General features: G+C 43.2%; 1 protein-coding gene across 1 annotated transcript in view; it reads left to right on the forward strand.

Annotated features, from left to right (window-relative positions):
• The window catches only part of LOC115372868 (uncharacterized), a 47,298-nt gene extending 32,976 nt beyond the window's left edge, over positions 1-14,322 (forward strand). The window contains exons 4-8 of the mRNA XM_030071028.1: positions 5,386-5,473; positions 9,427-9,563; positions 10,250-10,374; positions 11,635-13,638; positions 14,249-14,322. Of these exons, the coding sequence (XP_029926888.1) occupies positions 5,386-5,473; positions 9,427-9,563; positions 10,250-10,374; positions 11,635-13,638; positions 14,249-14,322 (2,428 nt within the window). The remainder of the gene's footprint in view (positions 1-5,385; positions 5,474-9,426; positions 9,564-10,249; positions 10,375-11,634; positions 13,639-14,248) is intronic.
• The last annotated feature ends 2,919 nt before the right edge of the window (positions 14,323-17,241 follow it).

The following is a 17,241-nucleotide window of genomic DNA, read 5'->3' on the forward strand; positions in this document are numbered from 1 at the left end:
TAGCCATTACAAATTTACCAATTATTTCTGTGCAAGGCTGTCCACTGAGCTATGTAGAGGAAGAGTCACTCTTTTCTTGACCTACATCCTAATCCCAGTAATTGAACAATGGGCAACACGATTACCCATCTAACAGACCTTGCAGAGTACTTGTGATTTCAAACCACAAGGGAAAACTGAGCAGAGAGCAAGCCGTGTTCTCTGTCTTCCAACAAATGACTTTGTAGGCAAGTATGAATCCGGGCGCAGGAGAAGGTGGGCTGCTCGCAAGAAAGGGGTCGAGGGGATAAGTGTGTAAGCGCTCTATCTGGACAGCACCTAATGGACTCATGGTCTGTTTCTCCGTGTGGAAGTCTGGGTTTCTTCAAAATAAATTAATAAACTCTTATTTCCCTCTTGTAGACCAGAGCAGACCACTAATATAATGTAATATGACATAATGTAATACAGTTGTCCAGTCGGTCAAAAGTAGCAAGATGGTGGTGGGAAGGTCAATCACATGTTTGATTTCCTTTCAATTAGGAGGAAGCACTGATTCTGATTTTAGAGAGAAAGCTGGCCACTAAAGACACACTCATACCAACCAGGTATGCACTAAATGACAAAAAGTGATTTAGTGTATTTATTTCACCTACATTCCCATTTGTTTCAAAACTTTATTGTCCCACAAAGGAATAATTGTTTTAAGGCAGAGTGTATAATAATAAAAAATCTTGCAATAATGAAAATAAAACAAATGACAAATCACCACCAGTATATTCCACATGGACAAAAATCAGTGTATAAACCCAGACGGAGAGTCTATAACTCCATAAAGTGCAATAAAAAGTCGCTCATCAGTGCAAAATATAAAGTTGATACACTTGGACTGGATCCTGCATCATTTCATCTGCAAATTAAGAAATCTATAATTGCAGTGGGAATAAATGAGTCCCTTGTTGTTTTGCTCTTGAATTGTGGTAGTCTCAAATGGCAGAGTCAAACTTCCCCGTGTGGTCCTTCTTCAAGTGCTTCTCAAAGAGTTGTGCCTGGTTCACTTTAGTAACCATATTCGCTATATTTCCACCAAACTGCCTGATCTATTTCTGTTGCTTAAAGCTGTCGGGCCAGGCTACAGCACAAAATCTTCAGACCAGTTCAATGAAACTCTGATAAAACAAGATCATCATTTTACCACACACTTTGTAAAGTCTTCATTTCCCACAGGAGAAACAAACGCTTTTGCGCCGCCTTCCAGATTGCATCTGTCCGATTGTTTTAGCCTCAAAATGTTGTTTGCTATCAACCGCAGTTCTCAATTATATATAGCCTATAGTTGTCCACCAATTCAATTTTCTTTCCTTTTATCACAGTGGGATACGGAACAGGTTGTAACCTTATAAAATCTGTTACTACATCCTTAGTTTGTAAAACATACAACTCTGAAGAATCTGTCACACCACTGGTACAAACGGGTACCATCAAAACGTCCATTTTCCCGCTCCTCCAAAACATTTAACTTGACAGAAATGTCTGACTCGTGCTGGCTACAGCAGTCATTAGTGTTAACACAGTAGAAGAGTAAAGAAAGAACACAACCCTGAAGGAGCTGGTGGATGAGGAGAGCAGCTCTGCGAGGGCAGCGTGGAGCCAAACACAGATCTGGCAGGGAGAAAGTCCATTACAGGAACATGTGGGGCTGGAGGAGAGCTGAAGGGGCGCTTCACATGGCCGCGGGCTTCAGGCTTATCAAGCCAATGTTCAAGACGAGGCATCGGAAATCAAATCAGTTTACTGCTCTGGCAGATACTGTTGTTTCAAGACATTTCTCAGACACAGCAACATGTACCCAGACCCTTGGCTAGAACAAGTGAAACTGCCCTACAATTTTGTTCATTAATTTGCTTTGTTTAATGAGAATGTCTTAAAATAGGTCATGGAACAAGTGAAATTTCTCAAGACCAGTAAAAATATAAAATCTGAATATTAATGAGAAGGGTGAATGCAAGATAATATCTCTTGCTCCGTTTTTTTGCAGGGCTCAGACTGGAAATGTGCAGCACTGCATTGGACTCACACAAACTACTGCCACCATATGTTTCATTTTTAATTTATATGAGCTGCAGAACATTGAACATATGTGCTCACAAAGTCAATACTTTCAAACAATACTGATGATGATGATAGAAATAAAACCGTTCATAGTGCGCTATGTCTTATTCCATGTTTGACCTAAACAGTCCTCTGAAATTTTGCAAAATGCACCTTTAAATTAGATGAGTCACAATGAAAAACAAACTACATTCACGGGAACTATCTAAGTAATCTAAAGGTGTACATTACTGATTCTTACTGATTGTTAAAATATTTGTATAATGTGAAAGGTACGTATAGTGCATATAATATATATGGCGGACATAGATTATTTTAATCTTTCATCATTTATCAGTCTTTTTCCTCTAGTCTTCTCTATTTCTTGCGAGCTGCTGTGAATTTCCAGTGGTGGGGATCAATACAGCTCATCTTATCTTATTACCTTACATTTGCTACTAATAAATAACCAAACCTTGGCTATAAAGACTATTTCAATATCCTCACTATCAACAGAAAAACTATCGAATGCCTCCGAAATATCAACTTTTCAGAAACAGAGAACCACAGTGATGGTTTTCCCCGGCCCGCTGCACGTTTTAGCGTTTACCCAAAGGGGTTTTAAAAAGGTTTCATTAACATCAGTCCTGTTGAAGTTGATTTCCTCAACTTGGCAAGGAAACTCTCCTTTAATTGAAGTTAAAACATGGAAATCAGCAAAATTGCGGTCGGGAGGTTTTCCCCCTGACGGCCGTGATACGTCTTCCACCTGGTAGCGATGTTGTCCAACAATAGCCTCTGATCTGTAATGTGTCTGATTTGAGTTTACTGGGCAGCAATTTCCCAGCTATCCAGCAAGCCAGGTTTAATGCACATCTAAACCCATCTTCAGTGGCCTAATGCAACCCAATGACATCTTTAATGAAATAATGCAAAACAATGCCATCTTTGATTAAATAATGCAAATGTAATGTTTCGGTCTGTAATAGAATAATGTCGCATAAATTCGTTACTTAATGGAATTATGGTAGCAGCAGTAATCACTTGTCTGATGAGCTAATGCTGACTGAACGGGATGTTCAAATGGATTCCCTGAGGTAATGGAGGGGGATGGAGGCAGTTCTGGGACCATGAGGGCTTAAACTGGGTTGTGTGTGTGTGTGTGTGTGTCTCCCTCCCCCTTTTGTCACTGGCTCTCTGTTTGTCTCCATCTGCCCTGTGTCACATTTTCACTGTGTGTCAGCTTCCCCTCTCCTCCCCCTTTTTCTGATGGCCACCGAGTTTGGAAAGCTTTTTGATTGACCAAAAGTTGGCAATTACTGCATGCAAACTCTGACACACACACACACACACACACACACACACACACACACACACACACACACACACACACACACACCAGCTCCATTAATGGCAGATTGATTTATCTTTAAAAGTAGAAAAAAAAGTAACATTCAATCTGTGACATGACCTTGAAGGAATGGAGGTCTGGGCTCTCCCTCTCTCTCTCTCTGTGTGTGTGTGTGTGTGTGTGTGTGCGCGCATGTGCATGCATGTGTGTTCACTCAGACACTCAGATTGCTGGTCAATAGTTGTGATTGAAAGGCCCATTAGCCATCGGAAGCAATAGAGACAGCATCACTCCACATGACACATGCTCTATGCACACACATGCACACACACTCACACACTCACACACACACACACACACACACACACACACACACACACACACACACACACACACACATATTTTGTATGACAGCTAACATACTGATAAGGTAAATATGACAAACATAATCAACATCCCTCCACCTAACTTTACTGGACTGTTTGGAAAAGGTTCCTTCTGTGGTCATAAAAAATATCCAGATTTTTTTTTTTTTTTTTTTTTTTTTTTACAACAAAATTCATGATTTATGAATAGGGCCTTTGTAAATCTGACATGAAACTCAGGAGGGTTTTTTTTGTTAGCCTTTATTTAAGTAGTTAAAGGCTCATTGATATTAAAAATGTGTTTTACAAGAGCATCCTGGCCAAGACAGTGTTTCCAATTTCCTAATAATTAGCCCAAAGCCACAGTTCATAACACCGTCTTCTTAGTGAACTTTGTGTATCACAGTTAATCTCCTTCATGAAGCTACAGCCAGCTGCCATAACTTTCAGTTTTACAGCATTACATCCAATAATGTCGACAAGGAAATAAACACGGTTGGAAACTGGCAATTAAGAAACTCCGAGCGAGTTCAGGACTGTTGCCAGAAAAGTATTGAACCAAATGATAGCGTTGTCATGAACACACACGATGCAAAAGTGGAGGGAAAAAAAGCAGGACAACACACACTAACACACACACACATGCAGGACACACATTCATTCCCCATTTCAATATCCATTTGAGCCACATTCTGTACATTTCGATGGCTGCTGAACTGACTCTAAACATCTGTTCTGTGGATCTGTAAGCGTGCCATGACGCTAACTAGGACAATATTTACATATTTATATGTTTGCAGCAGGAACAGGCAGTAAATTGGTGAGAATGGATGACTTTTTTATACTACGAGGCATGAGGAGAAACCAGGAATGTTTCTCCCGCTAACAAGCCTTTGTTCCCACTCTCCAAATCACATTTAATGTATGTTTTCATGCCAAAACAATAACTGGCAGCCATTTTGGCTGAGCTAGCCAAATGAGTAGCATGTAACCTGTGCTTTTTTCAGTTTCAGTGCCGTGAAATTTCTTCAGTGGCCGGCTCACATTGAGGAGAAAAGGTTTCTGTAAAACGACCTGCGAGCATAGTTAGCGTTGTTAGCATTCCTCATTCAATTTTTTTTTTCTGCTTTGGTCTTCCTGAGATATTCACCGTCTGTGTTTGTTGCCTTGTTTGGGGCTCTTTTCCATCCTGGCCACCTTCGCTCTTTTCTCTCCCACCTGTGTTTCTCCAGAGATTGCCTGTTGGTCAAAAAGCCAAACAGTTTGAAAAAAATGTCCGCTCTGTAAGTTTGATTGAGTTTAGGCGGGTTAACGTTGGGGTGGATGCATTTCTCGATAGGGGCGCAGACCTCGACACAACCCGGGCCGTCACTGAGCTCCAACAACTCCAGAGTGTGTGTTTTCGGAGCAATGGCTCTTGAGAACAATGGGTATTCATTTTCGGGATAACGGGCCGTCGGATTAATTGGCTTTTGGCCCAGTGGGGAATTCTTCGGACTGTTGGGGTTTTTTGGTGTGGCCTTTTTTCACTCTTGCCATGTTTCTCCCTTACCAATCCATCTATCTGTTTGTCTCTCTGCAGGAGGAGGGAGACTCGAGTCTGTACTGTGAGTTGTGTGATAAGCAGTATGTGAGACACCAACAATATGACAACCACATCAACTCCTACGACCACCACCACAAACAGGTGAGCAGCGGTATCTTAACAGAGCATACGACTCCTGTTTCGGTGTCTTATCAGCAGTGGGGATTGGATTTGTCCATAACAAATGCCGGCTCCAAAAGTATGTCAGAATATCCTTTGATAGCGTAGACATCAAGGCTAACTGACCATAATTTACTAGCATTCATGCTCAGAAAGTTCAAAGTTGCTGCACATTGGTAATTCCACCTTGTGAATACATGGCTGGCATGTGCTTTCCCTAAAATTACTGTAAATCCATGAATATATGCACACTTCAAAGGAACTATTTTCTCCAGGCGTATTCAAATTGTGCTCTTAAGCTTTTTTTTTTTCTTCATTTTGTTTTAGTGCCTGTGTGTGGTTGTGATTGACAGCTCAGAGGGCGACAAACTTTAAACCTTTTCCTTACATGGAAACTACAAACGGAGGGAGAACTTTCTAGCCCGGCAAACTAAGCAGCTAGCTCCAGCTAGAGGACACTTCCAAGAACACTTGGAAATTAACAAGTGGACCCCAAAACCTCTTGAGCTTTGAACACATTTGGTATTCATGTGTAATTACAATGATATAAAACAATCATTTTCGCAAATATTTGTGCTGGCCAAGTGTTCACAAGATAGAAATATCGATGCTTAGCAACTTTCAAGTTTCTTTTTCACAGTTTTTCAATATGAATTAAAGTTAACTGCTCTAAATCAGCCTTTACTCATAGCCACCAAACCATATTCTGTACACACTTATGCCACCCCTGTTTAGACAGATGCAATGACAACTGTTGATAAGAAGTTCTTGGATGGACCTTTAATGGACCACACCAGTGATTTTGAGTGTTTGGCCTACTTATTACAATTTAGCCACATTTTACATTGTAGCAAACCATTTTGCAAATCATGTGGCAGTTCTTCTGAAGCTAACAAAGCCGTCACCATTCATAAACCACAGAGCGGATTTTTGTGGCGTTTCACTCCGCCCAATCCCAAGTCATCAGAACCCAACAGTGCTGCTGCTTTTAGGGAAAACTAATGTGGACGACTTTATTATGGTGACTGGTGTGAACAAAGTTTGAAGTCTCTAAAAGTTCATTTTCATGTTGTAGTGGAATGAATGGAAACCAGTGGCTGGATAAAAGGCAAAGGGAGAAAAAATGATATCTGAGTTCTAAGGTGTGGTTGCTTGCTTTGGGAGTTTGACAAAAACATGAAGTTTATACATTTTGAAGTTATTATGCCAAACATGCAGAATCACAGGGATGGTCCTTTAACATGGCAGTCAGAAGACTTAAAGCCTATATCCTGCTCACCCACCAACACCCTGAACACTCCGGGGCCAAGGTCGCCAATTTACTGCTCAGGCCAAACTAAGTCCTGTGGTTTCAGTTACATAATATTGTGATATACACACCGACAAAATAAAACACACATCAGCTCTTATGATCACAAAGACTGAGAATTGTTCTGATTATATCACCTTTGCTTATTGATTTGTGTTCCTTATCAATGCTTCATACTCTTTTTTTTGTCAAAGAAAAAGTCAAAAACTTTTTGTTACCTTTCAAATCAGTATGCCGTGGGTGTCATTTCAGCCCACAATAAGTATATCAACATTCTGAGTAATCCTCTCAGAAATAGTTATTACAGGGATGTCAATACAATGCAATAAATAATAATGATGAAAAGCATCTAGGCCATCATTCTAGGTTGAAATCAATAGCATATATTGCACTAATTGTATAACACAGAGACTATCAATAATGCACTTTGCTTACTTAAAAAAGGGGACTGGATTAATAGAGAAGGAATGACTTTGTCCCTGCTTGATGATATTCCTTCACTCCCTTCTGCAGCTCGAGTTTGTACTTCCATGATATATGATGTTGAGAAAGGGGACACAAGTTGCAGCTGATTTGGCATCCCAAAAAATATAGGTACAGGATGAAAGTATTTGCTGTAATTGTCATTTGCTCACTTGCAAGCGATGAAAAAAGATTTTTCACTGTTAGGTATGTGTCAGGATTATTAGGTTTACCTGAGGATGAGGTGCATTCGGGGCATATTATTGGAGACTGCAACACTTGCAGGAAATGGATTTTCTAGCCGTGATATTTTCCACCCTGCACAAAGCTAAGCTACATGTTATCAGTTGGCCCACGGTCAGTCATACTGTAGTCCCATCTTGTTTTGTAAATGAAGCAGCAGGCAGAAGGGCTTTGTCATCATTACTTTGCATGCACCGTAGCTGATGATGCAAGGCAAACTCAGCGGGAAAAAAAATCCCACAGAGATGATCTTACATTTTAAATAGAACTACTTTTACACTTGAAATAAGCAAACAAGATCTGAACTCAGTATGCTGCTCTAAGATTTGATCCACTTCCCTAATCTAACCCCCATAATAACAAGTAACATCACATTAAACCTGTAAAAATCAATACATTTGAAAACACTATTTTTAAATCCCCTGAAAAGTTATGAAAACATATTATTTTATAAAAAGTCATAGAAATCTCACTAAAGCAGCAACTCTGCTAAAGGTTGACTGGCCAATTAGACCAAGTTTGTCTCATTTTGGTGAAAAAGGTTGAAAATAGCTTGTGTTACCTTAACAAGTAAATACTATCCACATTTTCCACCAACATGTTACAAGTTGTGTTGTCTCAGCTTGGACTGGAATCGAAAAAAAACTGAAAAAACATGTTGGGGTCTTTGTTCGAGAAAGGCTTATAATTGAAACATAAACCAACTTTCACATTTTATATGGGATTAAATCATCTTTTTAGTGGCAGTGCTGAATAAATGTTTCTTTTGGTCCTGGAAAGTCACTGAAAACCAACTGGTGAAAAAGCGTATCCCCATAATATACACTGTAAATTGTGTTTAATATACCAGGGGATGCCTTTCTCTTCCTGCCTTAACAAGCTGCTTACCTTAAAATAATTCCATTCGTCTGTGTTTCAGTGGTGAATTTTAATTGCGACGATGGTCATAATGCTGTTTCAGAGATGTTTCTACCTTGATAACAACAAAACATGAGAAAAATGTAACTTTCGGAGTATCAAATGGTCAAACTTACGGATAGTGAACGTATCAGAATTCAAAAACTCACTTTGGCTGAGCTAATAAATACTACAGCTGTGCCCATAAGTGGGAAAAAACCCCGCTATGTTGTTTAACAGCATCTTTATCACATGTATATATACCTTCTAGCAAATGCCATGGCCACATTGCAAGGTTTAAAATACACCACATCTGCCTTTGTCTGCCTCTTTGTACCTCTGCATTTGTATCTGTCCGTCTATCTTTCTGTCTGCCTGCTTCTTATCTGTCTGTCTATTTTGGTCTGTTTATCTATTTGTCTGTCTCTCTGTCTGCCTGCCTCTCTGTCTGTCTGTCTGTTTGTCATCTGTCTGTCTGTGATAGAAACCAACCAGTATATTATTATCTGTGACACACACAAACACGCACACACACACACACACACACACACACACACACACAGTATCAGTATCTCCGGCTTGCAGACAGCTTGCAGACAGAGCTCAGTAAGTGAATTAAGCTGGTCTGGTCTGTACTAAAGCTGACACTGGCTGACTTAGAAAGCACACATACACACAAAACAGAACAAATATACACACACAAAACACACCCACATACACATGAACACACACACACACACACACACACACACACACACACATAAACACACACACACACACACAAGCTGAATATATCTTTACGCACACATAACACGCAACTTTATACACACTAGCAGAACAGATAAAGAGCCAGCAGACAGATCAACTCCCACACACATGCATAGAAACAAACAAAGGCTGTGTGATTAACTTACTCGAATTGACAATGTTTGACTGTTTTCCCCCCATGAATTCATAATTCTTCTTATTGAAAAAAAAAAAAAAAGAGAGAGATAATAACATCACGGCTCTGTCTGTCGTCCAGCGCCTGAAGGAGCTGAAACAGAGGGAGTTTTACAGAGCCTTGGCCTGCAGGAGGCAGAGGAGACGCAGGGAGGAGCAGAGAGAGGAGAGAGCGCTGAGGAGGCTCCACCAGCATGTGGAGCGGAGGGGAGGAGAGTGGTGAGTGGAAAAGGCTTCTATCTAATAATTTAGCAACACATTTAGTATAGCAATTATACCTGAGAGGGCATTCTTTACCGTGATGAAGCAGATGCAATAGTTACGGAGTTCAGCCGAGAATATTATGGCTATTACCCAGACATTATGGCATTTATAAAACCAACTTGTGTGCTGACTAAAAAGTTTTCTTCAAAGTAATGCACATGAATAAGAATCAAACACAGGGGGAAGAAGCAAGAGAGATCACTAACTAGCTCCCTGGTTACCACGGGAGCTGACGCAGGCAACTGATGAAACGCAGCTCGCCGAGCTTTATGGGACTTCATCAGTGGTCTTTGACCAGTCACGTTGCTCGGCTGAAACCGTCTGACGTATTGAAACTCTTCCCGTCCTCGGTGTCGGCTGTCATTGCCATTTTCAAATTTGCAACAATGCAGTTTGGCTCTTGGCACAAAGGAAGAGGGAGCTGAGAGAGCATGACCAAATTGATTTTCAGCTGGATTTCAGTTCTCCTCTGCTCTCGTCCTCCTCTCCTCAGCCCTCCTGTCATCCTTCTTCTGACTGTTTGATTCCTCTTCTCTTGTCTTCTCTTCTCTTCTTTTCTCTTCTCTCCTCTCCTCTTGTCTTCTCTTCTTTTCTCTTCTCTCCTCTTCTCTTCTCTTGTCCTCCTCTTCTCTTCTCCTCAGTGCTCCTGGTTGTGGTCCTATGTTTCGGTCCACCACTGTAGCTGTTGAGCCTGTGAACCAGACCGGGCCACATCTCATGCAGAACTGGGCTGACATGCACACCAGAGGCACCACACTCGAAACAAGTACGAGCTATTGTGGGATGATGATCTGTAATTGCGACATAATAATGCATTTTTGGCTTGATTTTATGCTGCGTATTTAGGAGTTCAGCAGGGATTGTGTGCTACTCCCTATCTCTACGTACGCATGCACACTGAAAAACACATCTGGAAATCTTCACCTAACATCAAATACACATTTGGAAGAACCAAGAATGCATAGTTGGGCTATATGAAAGGATAAATATTCAGAGGATAATAAAATGTCCTTGGCAGTTATACGTAAAATGACAAGTTGTGGAAGAGGATTTACATTTACTGCTGCAGAGCTCTAAATATTACAAGCTAATGCACAAAACCCATTTATACGCTTTTATTACATACTATAAAAACGTATTCTTCCTCTTCTTTTATTTGTGGGTTTTCTTCTTGTTGTTTTTCTTTTCCATTAATGTTGTTGTCGTTGAGACTTTTTTTTTAGCCAATAAATATTATATCGGCTCTCTTCTGTACATCTCAACTGGATTATATGCTGTGGGATGGATTCTGATTCAGAAATAAATAAGCACAGTGTGGACTTTAGCAATGGCACTCCTGGGATTTCAAAGCAGCAATGACTTGTCACCCTCCCTCTTCTACATTTGAAAACACATATAGGTTGCTTTTTCCGTGAGGGTTCCTCGGCTAGTTTTACAGTGAAACTGAACAGGAGAAACTCCACTAAAAATCTATCCTCTGCTGATGCTAAATGCATTTTCACATTTACTATTCATAGTTATAATTAATTGGAGGGTTTTTCATTATAAAACTCCTTTTAAATAAATGACACCTACTCAATAAAGAGGCTTCTGTATAAAAACAAGGTACATCATGGACTGGCATTGAAGTAATGAGTCATTTTCAAGTTTTTCTGTGATTCTGAAATATTGACAAAATGGATATTTAACATTTTGGAAGGAAACCCTTTTCATTTTTTTTCCAATCACCAAGTGAAGCACACATGTGTTAATGTTAATGTGCTTATATTTTCTAAATTAGAGTTCATCCTACACTTTCACAATCCTATTAAGAGGGAAAGAGTAAGAGTAATCAGCCAAAACACTTAACAATGTGTTGTTGTTTGAATGCACAGGGATCTGAATTGTGGGATATTTTTTTAATTGAGTAGTATTCGCCTACACAAATCTAACTACTCCCTTTCTTTTAGGTAGGTTACATAATCCTATTACAGCATTTAAATGTGTATCAACTATTGTGATCTGTTCTGCTCTGCTCTCCATCCAGATGCTCAAAGCCAGGTGATCCAGCCATTCCTGCCGCTGGATCCTGCGCTGGAAACCAGATTCCTATACAACCACCTCAGTGCCAACACTACTAGCACCACCACTACTACTGCTACTACTGGTACCGCCATCAAGAGTGCTACCATCACTACCCAAAGCAACCATCTCAGCAAAACCCAATGGGACTACACGGACCTAACCACCACAACAATTATGGCAAATTCCACCAAAAATAACACTTTCATCATGAATGCCAGCAATGGTAACTCCAGTATCAAAGACAACCACCTCAAGACCCCCAGGGCCCGCAATTACTTAACTAACACCAACATAGGTGCCAATAACATTCCCACAACTACCGCTAATACCACTGCTAGTGGTGACATTTTCAACAAACCCACCAACAGCAACAAGAACAACAACACTGAGAACCAACCCAGCAGTAGCAGTGGTGCGGTGTGTAGGTCAGCTGGAGCCCCAGAGTCTCGATCCGTCCCCAGCAGAGTCCGTCCTGTGTCCTTCTCGCTCCCCAAGAGGAGCTGCCTCCTTCTCCACCAATCGGCTGCTGTCTTCATCCAGGCGGGACACGGCTCTTCTTCAGGGAAACGGGGAGATGTGGCGGCGACGGCCTCAGAGAGAGCCAAAGACCTGGGACTCAAGCTCACGGCACAGCAGCTCAAACCACCAGTATCAGCAGACGTGCATATTGTGGGCGTGGATCAGTGGGACTCTGAGGTTGGAAGCCAGGGCAGTGTGGACAGTGGAACCACAATCCAGCACTCTGCTCACAGTGGCAGCCGGACTGGAGCCAATATGTCTACAGACAGTGGAGCGGGAATACTCTCGGTAGCCAGTAATGCTGGGACAGCAGCCCAGGTTCCTTTATGTAATCGCAATGTGATCGAGGTTGAGGACTCTGTTAGCAGTGACAATGGGAATGGAGCCCAGCTCTCCTTATATAATGACAACAGGACTGGAGCCCAAGGAGGCAGTGAAGGAGGGACTCATCTTTATTTAAACAGTGTGATTAGAGAACAGATCTCTGATAGTTGCACTGGGACTGTGGCCCAAGAGTCCGTATGCAGTGATGGTGGGACTGGAACCCACAACAGTATGGAAAGTAGGACAGAATTAACTCCTGATCTCAGCCCAAACATAGGGATAAGCTGCCAGCTGACCACACCCAAAGAATTGCTCTCCCTAGCTCCAAATCAGACGCAAAAATCAATTACTGATATTCCAAATGAACCCAAAGAATCTCCTATCCAAACTCAGCCCAAGTACTTGAACTCTTCTCTGACAAATTGGGCCAAAGAACCGACCTCTTTGTTTCCCAGGCGGCCCAAGGAGCCGTTCTGTCGGGTTGTGAGCCGAGACGGCAGCAGGGTCCTGCTGTGGCCAACAGAGATGGTCAGCTATACAAAGACCGCACCCTCTATCTCCTACAGTGTCAACCCGCTACTTTATGACTTCAGAGCACATAACAGGGGCAGGGAGAGAGAGGAGAACACAAAAGAGAGAGGGGTGGATGAAGTAAAGAATGGAAAGCTGGAGGAAATGAGGGGAAAGGACAAAGAAGTAAAAAATCCATCCGCCACTGAACAACACAAAAGCCGGCAGACGCAGGAAACGATGGAGAGAGGGAGTGAAGAGAAGACAAAGGAAAAGAAGGGAGAGGATGACAGAGATGAAGGAGGACAGGCAGGAAAGCCCATGCAACTTGGACCTGATGGCAGCTGCGGCGGTGCGGTTCCGGAACACTCCCGTTGCCGTGCCGAAAGAGTTCTAAATTTCTCTCCCGCGTCCACAGAATTCCATCTTGCACAGACATTAGGCGGCGGCCTTCAGAAAATCGTAAGGAGGAGGAGGAGGAAGAGAAGGGGAGGAGTGAAAAGAGGGATGAGGAAGAGGGGGCGCAGGAAGAGAGGAGAGGAGACAGAAAGAAAGGAGCAGGATGGGGGAAGAAGACTGACAAGCAGCCTTCCCGTGAATGAGATATGCGAAGGTAGAGGGGACGGGAGGATAGGGGAGGAGAAGATGAAAATAGAGGACACGGAAACAGAAAAGCCGAAAGAAAAGGGGCTATTAAGTAATCTTCCAGTGCATTGGCTGGTAGGAGAGAGAAAGAAGACAATGAGCAGAGAAGAGAGAAGGATAAGAGGGGAGCAGACGGAACGAGAGAGGGCAGGTAGAAATGATGAGAAGGGAAGAGCACTATTAAGTAATCTTCCTGTGAATCGGTGTAATCGCTGTAACCAGCTGTGTCTGCGGGTGAAAAGGGAGGCCAGCCAGCATCAATCCCAGCAATCAGCCTCCATGTGGGGCCAGGGGCTCAGAAAGCTCCACTGCAGGGGTACAGCATGTAACTCAGTGATTAGCCCCGTCCCTGGATCTGTTATAGAGACGGCATGCTGTCCTGAAATTTTCCCTGACCCTGCTCAGAATGATAGAGAAACGGGGGAGATATACCAAGATACACGGGAGGGAGGGAAAGAAGGGCAGAGAAATGAGGAGCAAAGGAATTTGAGGGAGAGGGAGATTAGAGCAAGGTCTGTTCAGGAGGCTAAAGAAATAGCGTGTAACCTAGCGATTAGCGCTGTTCCTTCTCCCTGTAGAGAAACAGCATTTGAGCCAGAAATTTGTCTTGCTCCTACACCTGACAGAGAAACAGCATGCGATCCAGAGATAAGCCTTGTCCCCGCTCGCTTGAATGAAACAGCATGTAGTCAGAGACAAACAATGCCTGCAGGACACAGCAATCCAGTGTTTAGCCAGGCCCCACACTGCTCCGCACCACAGATAGATATAGAACCGAGAATTAGATCAGCTTGCACAGACATGGCCCTCCATGGCAATGCTTTGTCGAAGGAAGTGATGCCAAATGGGGGAGTCGCCACCAGGAAGAGGAAAAGAGTGTTGCCGCAGGGCGGGGCGACGCATAGGAAGAAACGGAAAAGGGGAAGGAGACACACAAGAGGAGTCAGCGGTGTTCTGAGAGCCAACGAGCAGAGGCAACGCACGGACACGAACAATCAGCTGGGCGCTCGTGTTGGGTTAACCTCTGACCTCAGTGTGGCTGAGCCCTTGGACGCTACAGAAGGCCCGACACTCAGCGACGGGCAATGCAGCAAGACCGACACACTTTCAAATGTTGTCAGTCCTCTGGGACGGGGAGAAGACAACGGGAGTCAGGAAAAGATTGGCCTTTACAGGACAAAATGTGCTCAGTGTCATAACACAGGTAACAGCATGGGAACACTGTGCATCAGCTGCCATGCCTGTAACACCACTGACAAACTCAGTAATGGCGAGGATAATGACCACACCCAGGTTTACTCTAGTCCCGCCAAGGGAGAAGGATGGGACGGCCGGACAGAGAAATCTTTTAATGACAGTCATGCCTGTAACAATTACGACAAACCTAATGACCGCTGTTGTTGTAATGACATGGGTGAACTTTCTAATGACTGTAGCGCTCCTGATGAAAACACTGACTGTGCTAAATGTGTTAACAGGAATGACAGAGCAACTACTGACAGTCATGGCAATTCCACTGCCTGCTGTTTTCGCAGCAACAGTGACAAACCAAATCCCACCGAGAGCCAACAGCACAAAGATCAGCCTCGCTGTCATGACGACAAACCTGGTGATCACTCCGCTAATGCAGGTAACGGGAGTGACTTAACTGCAGGCCACGGTGACAAACCTGAGGGCCAGTGTCAGTGTTGCTCCTGTTCCACTGTGAACGATGGGGGAAATTGCAGATCTGAGGTATTCCCTAAAGCCTGCCGTAACCGTAACACAGATATTGACCACTGTCGATGTAACAGCACAAAGAGCGAGAGGCGTTCAAATGACTGCTGTTCCGGTAGCACTGACAACACTCTTGATAAGTCTGCTGACTGCTGTGATGGCGATGTCAGTGACAAACATAACCAAAATTGCCGCTGCAGTCACATGTCTAGCAAAAATGAGAAATCCACGGGCCACACTGCAACTCAACCTCTGTGTCAGATTCAACACAAGAGTGACCTTTCTAATTTAGTTATTGATTACAATACCTATGGCGGTATTGATCATGCCGACCATAATAGGTCCAGAAATGGCAGTGATCATATTGACAGTGGTCAGTGCAATCATTTTACCAGTAACAGTAATCACATCATTGATCGTATTGACTGTGGGAGGTTCGTTGATGCTGCCAGTAGGACTGAAAATGTTATGGAAACAGTTCCTTTAATGGTTCTACATCTTGACCCGAAAGAGAAGGAGGGAGATAATGAGAAAGAGAAGAACAGAGGGAAGGAGAACGAGACAGAGCAGGAGGAGAACGAGGTGCAGATGAGGGAGGAGAAAGAGGGTGAGAGAAGTGAGGCAAAGCAGAGAGAGGAAGAAAGGGAAAATGAGTGGGAGAGAAGAAAGTACAAAGAAAGGGAGGAGAGAGAGAAGGACAAGGAGAGGAGGAAGGAGAGGGAGGTAGAGAATGAGAGGAGTCTGACTTTCGACCATCTCTACCCAGATAAGAGGCCTTGTTTTCCCCACAGCCTTCCTCCGCCCTGCATTCCCCTCCATACTCCTCTCCTCCTCCCACCGTCCCTTTCATCCTCCACGTCTTTCTCCTTCCATCACACCATCATCCAGCACCACCTCTCCCTTTTTCCCCCTCCTGCTCACCTCCCTGTCCCCTCCTATCCTCACCTCCTTCCCTCCTTCTCTCCCCACCTCTCTCCCCTCACCCTCTCTCCTCCTCCCGCTCCTCCTCTCCCTCCCTCTTTCTATCCCTCGTCCCCCATCCCTCTCCTCGACCCCCCTGGTCCGTATCCCTTAGCGACAACTTTTCACCCCGTGCAGGGTCACCACCCACCTTTGTATCCCCAACCCCATCCTGCAGTCTTGCCATTACAGGTGCTCTTCTGAAAAACAGAAAAGCCGAAAAAACCCATCTATGAAAGGTACATTTTCCAGGGAAAGGTTGTTGGCTGGCTGAAAGCAGCTTTTAAGTGTCATTACCTGCATATTTGTAGTAAAGACGAAGTCTGAGGTATTTTCAGAAAGTGTTAAGTGTCAGAATAAAATAAGCAAGAATGAGTCTAAGTCTTGGCCCTTGGTTTCGCAAAACCAACCTCCAGCAACCTCAGCACCCACTTCCAAATACCCTGAACAGGAAAACACACATCTGACAAAGTGCTGGCTAATTATCTTCATCAGTCGCAATCCCAGTTAAAATGAGCCTCAGGTGTGCAGCCAGCGGGATCATGGTGCGGATGCACAGCTGGGCTTGTTTCAGTTGGCAAAAATCAGTTGTTAGTCCTACTTTGCATTTTAAACCAATGATTTGCTTGCAAGGCATGTTTAAAACTTTAAACTAGAATAGAACTCAGAGAGCGGCTACACTGCTTGCATGTAATGTAATTTGAGGGTCAGGGAGGAAGATACACACAGCAGTCAGTGAATCTGGCCTGTTTATTGTGATTACATCTGTGATTTCTTTTTTTTCTTTTTTTTTTTTTTTTTTTGAATCATACATTACAGTTTACTGGAAAAAAGAGAACCATTGCTTGGCAAATGCTTCCGTGGTGGGTTACAGCGCCTAGCTCTGTCCACACAC

Source organism: Myripristis murdjan, chromosome 15 (genome assembly GCF_902150065.1).
Source record: "Myripristis murdjan chromosome 15, fMyrMur1.1, whole genome shotgun sequence".
Lineage (NCBI taxonomy): Eukaryota > Metazoa > Chordata > Actinopteri > Holocentriformes > Holocentridae > Myripristis > Myripristis murdjan.